Source organism: Diplotaxodon limnothrissa, linkage group LG23 (assembly GCF_057381915.1).
Source record: "Diplotaxodon limnothrissa isolate DT_005_m linkage group LG23, D_limnothrissa_male_GT1.1, whole genome shotgun sequence".
NCBI lineage: Eukaryota > Metazoa > Chordata > Actinopteri > Cichliformes > Cichlidae > Diplotaxodon > Diplotaxodon limnothrissa.
In genome coordinates, this window is record NC_140617.1 from 42912463 (window position 1) to 42924883 (window position 12421).

The 12421-nt window shown below is 42.6% G+C and overlaps 1 protein-coding gene across 1 annotated transcript in view; it reads left to right on the forward strand.

Moving 5' to 3' along the window:
* Positions 1-12421, forward strand: part of fam184aa (family with sequence similarity 184 member Aa) — an 81293-nt gene that overhangs the window by 6467 nt on the left and 62405 nt on the right. Inside the window, exons 2-3 of the mRNA XM_085348067.1 lie at positions 10253-10330; positions 11776-11910. Of these exons, the coding sequence (XP_085204193.1) occupies positions 10253-10330; positions 11776-11910 (213 nt within the window). The remainder of the gene's footprint in view (positions 1-10252; positions 10331-11775; positions 11911-12421) is intronic.

Below are 12421 nucleotides of genomic sequence, written 5' to 3' on the forward strand. Positions count from 1 at the left end.
ACAGTGTGCCTTTGTTCTTGCTTTCTGTTTCTGAGGTTGTGATGTAGCCTAGTGATGCTCAGGGAGGAAAAGTGTGCGTGAGCTGAGTGTCCTTGGAGCGCCTGAGCTTCGAAATGAAAACTGAAGGAACAGATGCGAAGTGTCTTTAAACCAGGAAAAAGTAAATGCACAGTGCTCGTCGGCTAATTGGTAACAGAGCCTGTGTTGCCACTTCATGGCGCGTCTGGTGAAGGAAAACATTGGACTAAAAGCTCAAATGTCGAGGTATCCCATTAAGACTACAGCGCATCTGAGAGCCAGGCTTTCATTAATCCTTTAATTAGTGCATATGATGGTAATCCTCTGAAAATGACAAGAGCAGAGCAACAGAGTTTTGTCAGAGCCAAATGCTGCAGTTGTTCCTCTCCAGGCTTTAGTGACCTTTCTACCGCGGTTTGATCAATAGTGATCGACTTCAGCCTCAGAGAGATCCCTCCTGGGTGCCCCCACTGTCATTTTTAGCATCATCCCTTATCCATCCTGCACACAGAAGCTCTACATTTGAGGCCTCGGTGATAGAGGACTCCGACTGTAAATCCTGTGCATTACTGTTCGGAGGAGAATTTGCTGTTAAACAGTCTGTAATGATAGATGTGGTTCAGTTTGATTGATTTAACGCGTGCTGCGTGGATTTCAGCAGATCGACTTTAATGATACTCTTCTATGATGCTTTAATAGGTGTAAATTTTATACCACTCCGAGAGGAGTAAAAGGACGCAGCAGGAAACTTTTTTAATCTATTCACACCTAACTCAAAATTATTTTAAGATAATACTCTGAAATTTTGGCTTGCAGAGGGCAAAAAGTGGTGTTAACAAGCTTCTGTAGTTCCCTTTTCCTGTCCAGCTAGTCGATCAGCTTGAGCCTGGATGATTGAAAGTGAGACTTTGGTCAACAACGTCTAGAACAGGGCTGCCCAATCCCAGTCCTCGAGAGCTACTATCCTGCAGCTTTTAGATGCATCCCTACTCCAACACAGCTGAATCAAATGTACCTCTTCAGCATGCCATCATGTTTGGCAAAGGCCTGATAACAAGCCATTCATTTGATTCGGGTGTGTGGGAACAAGGATGCATCTAAAAGCTGCAGGACGGTAGCTCTCGAGGACCGGGATTGGGCACCCCTGGTCTAGAAGAAGTAAAGATCATAGAAGGCTTCTGTAGGTGAACCCCCTTGAAGATTAATTAATGGTTTGCTTCCAAGGCTCTACTTTTGGAAGCACTACCAAGGTGTTGCTCTCCATCACACTCCCAGGTTTCCTCGGGTTCACAGACAACCTGCGGTGGAGGCTGCAGAGCCATTAACAGGGGTTAGGTGTTGCCTTTGAAAGATGAGCTTTTTCACTGTGTTATGAATAATTATGTTAAAATATCAAGGCTAAACTAGAACTAGCATGGTAGGTCATGTTCTTCTCTGCATCTCATGTGCTTTTTGCAGTTTAGTCCACCTGTTGGGTTAATGGGAGATAAATACACTGTGTATCTATCTAGCTGTTCTTGAAGCACACTGTAGTTTTTTATTCCTAATGCCAGTAGAGTGAGATGAGCAACAGTAAAAGTGGTACAAAAAGGTGTTTCATGATGTTTTTGTGTTTTTTTTTCCAGCACTGAATAACTGTGTGTAGCTGCAGGCTGTTGTATTGCCTTTAGGCTTGTTTTGATTGGAGCTTCGGGACAGAAAATGTTCCTGTGAGACCTCCAGCAGAGAAGAAAAGAAGAAACTATTGGCTGTCGTTCTCTTCCTTTTGTTGTCAAACTTGTCATATTCAGCAGTGGACGTGTGCATGCTCTGCTTCACTTTCATGCATTTCTCTTTGGGAACCTGTTAGGTAAAAATAACACGGAACAAGTGCCGGTGCATGAACTCCACAACCCCCTCCTAATGGCTACATTAAACATATACAGATAAATAGATAGTTGTTATGTATTCAGCTGTGTGTGTTGCTTAAAATCACACAGTCGTGCTACATTTATCATGGCTGGAAGTTCCTCATTTTCTGCTGCTGCAAACATTAATCAGCTTGTTATGGCGTGTCAGGTTGCATCTGTGTGGTAGACAGATGCCAGTGAAGTCTGTTTATTCTGTAGTGCTCTGAGAGTGACACATATCACACCGTGTTTGCTTTTTTCACCCTAAAATCTGAGCCAAGCAAGTTTTACAGTCTGCTTCTATGCAACCACGCACAACATGTTTATCACCTTTGTAAATCTGAACTGCTGCAGATTTGTTTAATGTGGAAAAATTCAGAACAGCTACAGTAAAAATCTTAGGTCTTTTTAAAGAGTAAGAGCAGGCAGTCAAATAGTTTCACGTCATATCAACTATTAGAGCCTTACTGATATATCGGCAGCATTAATATATCAGTATCAACACATATATTGTAAAAAAGCAAATAATAGAAGGAAGAACCACCATGTAATCATGTTATGTGTTGATGTTGATGATGTAGTTTGTCCACCAGAGGACACTTAGATTACACTTAAAATGACACGAGTAATCCACGACTTGTTGTAACACAACAGTTACATTTTTTTTAACCCGCATTGTCGTATTATATTTAGAGATGGACCGATCCGATATTACGTATCGGTATCGGTCCGATACTGACCTAAATTACTGGATCGGATATCGGAGAAAAATAAAAAATGTAATCCGATCCATTAAATATCACGAAAGCACCTCACAAAACTTGCAACACCCCGTAACTCACCTCAGAACTTTAGCACGTCGAATGTTTGTAAAGCATTCCTGCGTTAAGCTTAACAAGCCACTGCCTCTTCTTGCTGCTACTTCAATCATGAAACTGCTTAACGATCAGCTGATCGGCTTTTCTGTCGCGAGTCCGTCTCTCTTGTTTGCTTTTGGCCCACTTTGTACCAGAAAGAGGAAACCAGCGGCTGAACAACAGCAGCACGTTTAAGCTTGATCAGCTGTTGTTAGAATGTATTTAATACATTAAATACATGCAGCCACCTACAATAACATCATAGACATCGAGGAGTACACAGACACGGTGAGCTCATACATCACCAAATGCATTGATGATGTAACACAGGTGAAAAGTATCACAACTCGAGCCAACCGGAAGCCATGGCTAACAGGAGATGTCCACAGGCTGCTGAAGGCCAGAGACAAGGCCTTCAGAGCTGGGGATGAAATAGGCCTGAGAACAGCGAGAGCCAACCTGTCCCGTGGCATCAGGAAAGCGAAACAGGACTACACACACAAGATAACCTCCCACTTCAATGATAGCAAGGATGCAAGAAGCCTATGGCAAGGCATCCAGGCTATTACAGACTACAAGCCTGTAGCGCGTAGCTGTGAGAGCGACACCACTCTGCTCAACAACCTGAACAGCTTCTTTGCACGATTTGAAGCACAGAACAACACACGCCCACAGAAAACACCACCACCTCCACACGACCAGCCTCTGTGCCTGTCTGCTGCCAGCGTGAAGAGGACACTCATCACCATCAACGCCCGGAAAGCAGCGGGTCCAGATAACATCCCTGGTAGTGTGCTGAAAGACTGCGCAGAGGAGCTGAAGAATGTCTTCACAGACATCTTTAACACCTCCCTGAGGCAAGCCACTGTCCCATCATGCTTCAAGACTGCCACCATCATACCTGTGCCAAAGAAACCATCCCCAGCCTGTTTCAATGACTACCGCCCCGTGGCACTGACACCCATTATTATGAAGTGCTTTGAACTACTAGTCATGTCACACATCAAATCCACCCTACCTCCCACCCTGGACCCACACCAGTTCGCATACAGAGCGAAACGATCCACAGAGGATGCAATCTGCTCTGCCCTCCACCCAGCCCTAACTCATCTGGACAAGAAAGACTCATATGTGAGAATGCTGTTCATAGACTTTAGCTCAGCATTCAACACCATAATACCACAACAACTCATCTGTAAACTGGACAGACTGGGCCTCAGCACCTCCCTCTGCAACTGGCTGCTGGATTTCCTCAGCCAGAGGCCTCAAGCGGTGCGTGTGGGCAACAAGGTCTCAAACAGCATCACCCTGAGTACGGGGGCTCCACAAGGCTGTGTGCTCAGTCCTCTGCTCTTCACCCTGTTGACACATGACTGCACACCAACCTACAGCTCCAACCACCTTGTGAAGTTTGCGGACGACACAACGCTGGTGGGGCTCATCATCAAGGGCGATGAGACCCACTACAGGAAAGAGGTTGAGCTCCTGACCACGTGGTGCAGAGACAACAACCTCCTGCTAAATGTCAGTAAGACCAAGGAGATTATTGTCAACTTCCAGAGAGGCCACACCTGTCACCCCCCATTGACCATCGACGGCGCTGCGGTGGAGAGGGTGAGCAGCACCAAGTTCCTGGGGGTGCACATCAGTGAGGACCTCTCTTGGACCACCAGCACAGCATCACTGGCCAAGAAAGCACAACAGCGCCTCTACTTCCTGCGCAAACTCAAGCGGGCAAGTGCTCCACCACCCATCCTGACTACATTCTACAGAGGCACTATTGAAAGTATCCTCTCCAGCTGCATCACTGTGTGGGGCGGTAGCTGCACTGACTATAACAGAAAAGCTCTACAACGCATTGTGAGAACAGCTGAGAGGATAGTTGGTGTACCACTCCCCTCCCTGCAAGACATTTACACCACTCGCCTCACCCGCAAAGCCATCACAATTGTCAACGATGCAACCCACCCCGCGCACTGTCTGTTCAGCCTCCTGCCCTCTGGAAAGAGATACAGAAGTCTCCACTCCCGCACTACCAGGCTCACCAACAGCTTCATCCACCAGGCTGTGAGACTGCTGAACTCTCTTCCCTCCTGACTCCCAGCCAGCAGAATCACCAGATTGGCAGAAGTATAGGAAGACAGATTGGACTCTACTCCCCCTCACCCACGCACACTCTCCAACAAAGAAACACTCTCTGAACCAAGAACTGAAAACATTCCTGACTTGCATTGCAATTGCACACACCTGCAACTATATATATATTTTTAGTATTTCTTTTAGCACTATTTATATTATTATATTACTATTTATTACTTTATTGTTAGGGCTGTTTTTGTTGTGCATCTGCACCTTATTGTTGTCAATGTCTACGCATGGGACAGTGTGAAACGTAATTTCAATTCCTTTGTATGGCAAGTACATTTGAAGAAATTGACAAATAAAAGTATTCTATTCTATTCTATTCTATTCTAATATTACTTTCTACTCGAGGATCTTTTTCTACGTAGCTGACGGCTGGTAACTGTGCAGGGGCGGATCTAGCAAAGTTTAGCCAGGGGGGCCAATAGGGCATTAACAGGGAAAAGGGGGCACAAAGACATACTTTTCTTTCTTATTCTCATTTAAAATGTCTAGCTTTTAATAAATAATTATCTGACACCCAAAGTTTTAATTTGATGCAAAATGAATATAAGTCCATTACTGCATATAGTAACTATTAAGTCTAATATATATACCCTAGTAAGCTATAGTACTTTTTCCTTTGGGAAGGTACCATCTGTGCAGTCTGCAATTTTGTTGAAGAAAGATGTTGAATCTATTTAATATTTCTTGAGAAATAATTGATTTCTGTGCATTTTTTTTCACACTGCATCAAATTAAGGTTGATTACGTCGATTAAGCATCATGAGGTGGAGCGTGAGGGGTGGTTCCCTATTTTTTAATTTTTTTATTTTTGTTGTTGCTGGGAGTTGGAACCCTATTAGTTAGGTTGCTTAATATTTACGCTAAGTACTCTTTAAAATACCAGAATAGGGAGGATGGTGTAGGTTTAAGTTTATTAGATTGATCAGTATTGCTGAACTATGAAATATTTTTTTTTGCATACAGGTATAACAGAATAGCTTTAGTGTAGTTGTTGTTTTAAACTTGAGTATGAACTTATACAAAATGCAGCAAGATATTAAAAAACAGTTTTGTTGATTAAAAAACACTATATCGGATTCATATCGGTATCGGTAGATATCCAAATTTATGATATCGGTATCGGACATAAAAAAGTGGTATCGTGCCATCTCGAATTATATTAGCAAGGATTTGTCAGATTTTTTAAATTGCCAAATATTGGCTTTGGTCTTGAAAATCCTGTATTGGTCCCGCTCCATGATCGATATCAGATTTAGATACTACTATAGAATAAAGGGCAAAAGTTTAGGTTGGACAGTTTTACATATTTTTTAATCCACTCTCACATTTAGAAACGCTTGTGTAAATTGAAGCTTTCTTTTAATTCTGGCTGGATGTCTCAAAGATGTTGCACTGAATAAATACATCCTATAATCGCAGAAAATGCTACAAAGCTCATCACAGACTGTCTTCTTATTGGTAATGTTCGCTGGCTAACCTCAAAACCAAAATAATTTTTTATCAGTGTTTCCCAGTGTACTGTGTGACCAATAAATTAATGGCCGATATGTGCAGCTGCCTCTTCAGTAAGATTCTTGTCTTGTAGATGAGCTCTAACTCCACTTTCATGGACAGCAGGTAAGTGCAGTAGTCGTTGCTCTGTTCTGCAGCCTCACTGAGCTCAACATAGCAGCTTGTTAACAACCTCTCCACCTCAAATCAAATCAAATCACTTTTATTGTCACATCACATGTGCAGGTACACTGGTACAGTACATGCGAGTGAAATTCTTGTGTGCGAGCTTCACAAGCAACAGAGTTGTGCAAAAAAATAAATAAAGTAAAAGTAAACACAGAAAACAGCTGTTGCTTGGGGGAGCTCGTGACGAGGCTGCCATACTCGGCGCCATCTTATCCGTAACCATCCATCCAGCCACCTGTCACAGGCTCTTTTTACACCTAATTTATACTAAGGTGTAGTCTACACAAGTAGCAGCCACCGTTGCCAGCATTTATACCTGCACATCATCATGTGCAGTTACATTTTTAGGTAGCTTTAAGTCAGATTACGGCATATGTTATGGTAGAGGGTTTCAGAAAGGTATGCGGTCTAAGTTTAAGTATTTAAGTATAAATCCCCTGTTAGAGTAGCCATCCAGTTCACAGAGTGTCTTAAGAGCTGAGCAAGAACTGTCATCACCACAGTAGTTCGAGAAGAGTCTACAACAGAAGAAGAGCCTCTCTAGAGGGGCAGCTGAATGATATCGAGGGCTGCCACAACAGCGACCTGATACATCTGCTGATAGGAAAATAGAAGATGGGCTGGGGCTAGTTGGTTAGAAGTATCCATCCATCCATCCATCCATCCATCCATCCATCATCCATCCATCTTCTTCTGCTTATCCTAATTCCATTTGTCAGCTGAGCAGTATCTTCCAAGCCTCCTTGAGTGGCCAATTATACTTTTCCCACAGTTAATACACCTGGGCAGCGCTCCCAAATAAAGTCTATGAGTAGGAAACACTGTCATCTATTTCATGGTGACACCAAACATTGAAAAGCTGCAAATCATTAAATCTGAAAAGCCGTAATCAGAGAGTGTTTGACAGCTTTGCTAAATGATTTATGTAGCTGAAAAGCTTTGTTGACTTTTCTTTTTCATCAGTAAATTCATCACTCATTAACAGTCCAAGTCAATAACACTATCTAATTACCAAGTAAGGTTTTATCAGTGGTTAATCACAGCAGAATTTCCTTTCCAGCTGGGTTACTTTGACACAATTGCTCCGTGAGAAATTATTTATGGAACTCAAGTCTCACTTTTATACCATAGATACAAATAGAGATGTTAGGTATCTTCATCCCTGCGAGATGGCGAGACAAAGAAGAAAGTGTAAGAGAGAAGGGAGAGAAGAGAGGAGGAGAGATAAAGAACAAAAAAGGGAGATGAAAGGATGGGAGCAAAGAGAGAGGAGGGAAAGAAGGAGATGAAAGCAGCAGGCACAGCAGCGTCATTAAAATAATCATGTATAATTGAAGGAACAGTTCCACGGCAGACTTACTGCTGGGAATCAAGGCTCACTCTCAAAGAGAGTGGAGGGTTGAAATCCACCTTCCTCTCACTGATTTTGCTCCCAGCTTAAAAACATAAAATAACCAATGACAAAATTTCAGTTTAGCACCAATAAAAACATTCAGGCGGGATTGTTGTAAAGTGGAAAAACACAAATGAGCAGATGGTATGTCACTCTTTTAGAATACAGTTGTAAAGGATACCAGGCAGTGGTTAAAGGGAAGAGAAATCAATTCTTTTAATTTCATTTTATTTCAGATTAATTCAGATTCAAGGCTTTTTGTTTTATTTTGCAATTCCTCGGCTGCAAGTGTGGGTCCACCCCTTCGCACTATGGCGAGTCAACCATTTTGTAGTGCAGCTCAAAGTCTCAGCTGCAAATTGCATTTATATGGGCTCAAATTGTGGTCATAAATATTTTGTACCTGTAAATCAGTTTTGTGTGTGTAAAAAAGGTTTGTGTGTGGACTTAGCCAAAAAATACGTGTGAAACTCTGCACTCAACTTTCAAGCTTCAAGTACGAATTTTGATCCTACTTTTCTTCCTTTCATCTGATTGGCCAATGTCATGTCAATCACAAATTTAACTATCCAATCAGAGAACAGATGGGTTTGGCTATTGGAGGGGTGCTTTATGGAGCTTCAGGTCCTTGAAGGGAATAAATGTCCTTTTACATGCCAGCCCAGCGTTTTCCTTCATCACCAGGAAGGAAAACAGTCTGTGGTGTCTCAGTTTGGTGATTTTTGTGTCACAGGTTTATGTGCTTAATACAGGGACCTCCAGAGCCTTTTCAACAGCGCTGCGGACCTCGAGGGGGGGAGTGGGGCAGTGTTGTGGAAATGACAATCTTCACCAGTACAATCAGACCACTACATTTGGCAACAAGTGTGCTTGTAGCTTAAAACACTCACCGGTACTGAAAATACAATGAGGTACAATTATCCTATTTTACCTCAGACACGCAGCTAGATGTTGCTCCAGGTCAGTTGGCTCACTGAAATGATTTCTCTGCCTCCCACGTGGTCCCATGTCAACTTATTTTTTCTTCACGGTGCATTTTTGAGGATGCAACACATTCAGTGTACATACTTTAGACGGCAAGTTTGAAAAATCAAAATAATGCTGCTTTTAAAGGCACTAGGAGATCAAGTGTAATATAGAATATTAAACAGCTGTTATATTGAGTTGCTGTGATACAGTATGTATCACAGCAGTGGTTTTAGTATTTCTTGCTGAGTACAGGGAAGTTTAATAAAGTTGCAAATACCCTGCAGTGATGATTACTCAATTGTTGATCCCAGTGGTCTTTAAAACGTCAGCAGTGTTGCCCATAAAGGATAAATATCCCCCACCACTATACCTTTATGCCCACTTCTTGCTGTAGATTTGTATGTAACCTTTTCCTCTCACCTGTAAATGGAGCAAAAGGTGGACCCGTTCGTCTCGATGCCAACGGGGCTGTAATTCAGCTGACCGTGACTGAATATTAGCTGCTCTCCCTGCAGGCTTCAATTTGCTGAAGCTTAAGCTTTTTTCTTTTTTTTGCATATCATTTACCTCCAGCACTTGTAAAACCTACTTATATTCCTGGTAGAGAGAGAGCAAGCATGACTGACGAGATGTTATTCACTTAGGCTTGTGCAATGTGCAGCAACCAGTAGAGGGCTTTCCTGTGACCACAGGAACGTCTGTGCTTACTGTGAAATGTTCACTTATCTCCTTTGCACCAAATTTATTATCGAACACCCGACCCCTCGCCCCCCCACCTCCCTTTGTGGGACTTTTGTTGTGTTTTGTGTGTAGCGTAGTCCTGGCTCAGTGTGTGACTGTCTTTAATCAGAACACGAAACATAATTCTCTCCTTTCCTGATGCTGTTGGTATTGATTTTGTTGCACTCTCGATGCAGAGCTGAGCTTAGTCTTCACTTCTATTGATCTGATATTGAAACAGTTAATAAGAGCTTTCTTTCCTGTCTTCTGGCTCAAGAGTTGGGAGTTCGCCTTGTAATTGGAAGGTTGCCGGTTCGAGCCCCGGCTTGGACAGTCTCGGTCGTTGTGTCCTTGGGCAAGACACTTCACCCGTTGCCTACTGGTGGTGGTCAGAGGGCCCGGTGGCGCCAGTGTCCGGTAGCCTCGCCTCTGTCAGTGCGCCCCAGGGTGGCTGTGGCTACAATGTAACTGCCATCACCAGTGTGTGAATGGGTGGATGACTGGTTGTGTAAAGCGCTATACAAATACAGGCCATTTACCATTTTCTTTCTGTGATCTAATTCTGCTCATTTCTCCAGGTAATTTATGCTCTCAACACCAAGAACGATGAGCACGAAGAAGAAATCGAGTCCCTGAAAGAAGCTCACGAGGACGAGGTACAGACACCGAACACCGAAAATAATTTCCCCCAGGGATCAATAAAGTATTCTGATTCTGATTCTGATTCTGAACACCCTGTTATTATGTGGTGGAAAATACTCTGTGATTGATAAACAGCCGTGTGGTTTGTCACTTTTGTGGTGTCAAACTGCTGTGGGAATGAAAGTGTGTTTAAATGGTGTTATTTCATTTACATTATAAAAGTGTGGTGAAGCAGAATTCTCCTTAGTGAGGTTTCCCCATCTTCTGTTTGGTATTTTAGTCACTGGAGAGGAGAGGAGCAAATTCAGTGGCAAACTGCAGTTTTGTTATCAAGGCTAACCATGGTTTTGCTGTCTGCCGCCCTCCTGCAGCGAGCAGGTCAGCACTGCAGAAAGGGTTTAATTTGACTGAGGGGTGATTAGGAAAGTTAAACTAAAGATGAACTTAAATCTTAAGAGCATCTGTTACCCACAGCTGTTTCCAGATGCAAAGTTCTGACTTCTCAGCTGATTAATTCGCTTAACAGCTAAATCACCATGGCAGGTACAGATGTTTCCAGTGGTTTGTGGTATAGCTTCCTAAGGGCTGATGATGCTCACTGTTAAACACTTGACTCCAAAAATCTCCCAGAGGTATTAATCTGGGTCAAATCTGTGAAGAAGTCATATTTTACACTCCCTGTTCCCTGATGTCTATAGAAACATCCACATTTATTGGGTTTCTTCGTAATGTGTTCAGCCGTAATGTGCCACAGGTATTGTGAAATTACGTGATTAATCACATCACCAGTACTTTTTATCCCAACCTCACATACAAGAACATAACAGAAGCACAGCACAGCAGAGTTCCCCCAGATTGTCCACTTAATTCAAAGGGTTCAGCTGATTCAGTGTAAGCGGTGTGGATGTTTACTACCAGCTGCCTTATGTTCTAAATGTTACGATTTTCTGAACTGGTTTCAAAGACACAGAACAAGTCTGGCACCAAATCAAAACCCATTATATTCAGTGGTGGGCAGAGTTTATTTGAGGACGTGAACTTGGCCTTTACAAAAGTGGTTTAAACCTACTTAATTTCACTGGTATTTCTTTTAGAGGGAAGCTCTTGTGCACTGTAGTCTGCAAGATTGTTAATAAAATGAGTGTTTCTTTCAAGTGTTAAATTTTTAAAGTGAGAGTTTTCTCCCCCTGCCAACATTTCTTGGAGTCCACGGTGTTGTGCTGGCACCTTTTTCTTATTTATTTTCACATATTTCTCCTCAGGTCTTATTTCCTGCTACTCTGGTTGTAAATTTATGATATTTTTCCACTTTGGAAAAGAACAAAAAAGTTTTAATCTTGCTCATAATCATCTTAATCGTAATTGCCTAAACCTGAGCTGAACTTTGTTTTAAATTCTGTTTTAAATTTAAGTTCTGTTCTGTTTTAAAGCACTGGCTGCTTTCTTTCCTCTTGCTCAGGTCCAACACATTGTGACAGAAACCAGAGACAAGATCATGCAGTACAAGACTAAAATGGCGGACGAGGTGGATCTGAGGCGGCGGCTTGCCAGTCTGGAGGAATCTGTAGAGCTCCACGAACACATGAAGAGACAGGTCATTCAGCGCTGCCGGGCACCACATGGCTTCATTTAGGCTACGTTCACACTGCAGGCGAAAGCGCATCAAATCCGATTTTTTTAACCCTATGCGACCCATATCCGATCATGCTATGACAGTGTGAACGGCGCAAATCCGATATTTTCAAATCCGATCTGGGTCACTTTCGTATGTGGTACTGAATCCGATACATATCCGATGTTTTAGAAAGCGACTGCTGTTTGAACGGTCAAGTCGCATTAAATCCGCCTTTTACGTCACCGACACAAGACTGAAGCCAATTATCAGCGCCAGAGAAGCGCCCGAGAAGACATCGCGAACGCTTCCTGGCCATCCAGTGTAGATGTTAGTGAAACTGTTGGGAAGACAACGTGAACATTTTATTTGTACTGTATAATCTGCAGATTCTGACAGAAATCTGCAGCTATCATTTGAAGCACCGCTCCTCTCTTAAACAGCAATAAGGATCATTATTAGGTTATTTACATTATTATGTAAATAACAAAAT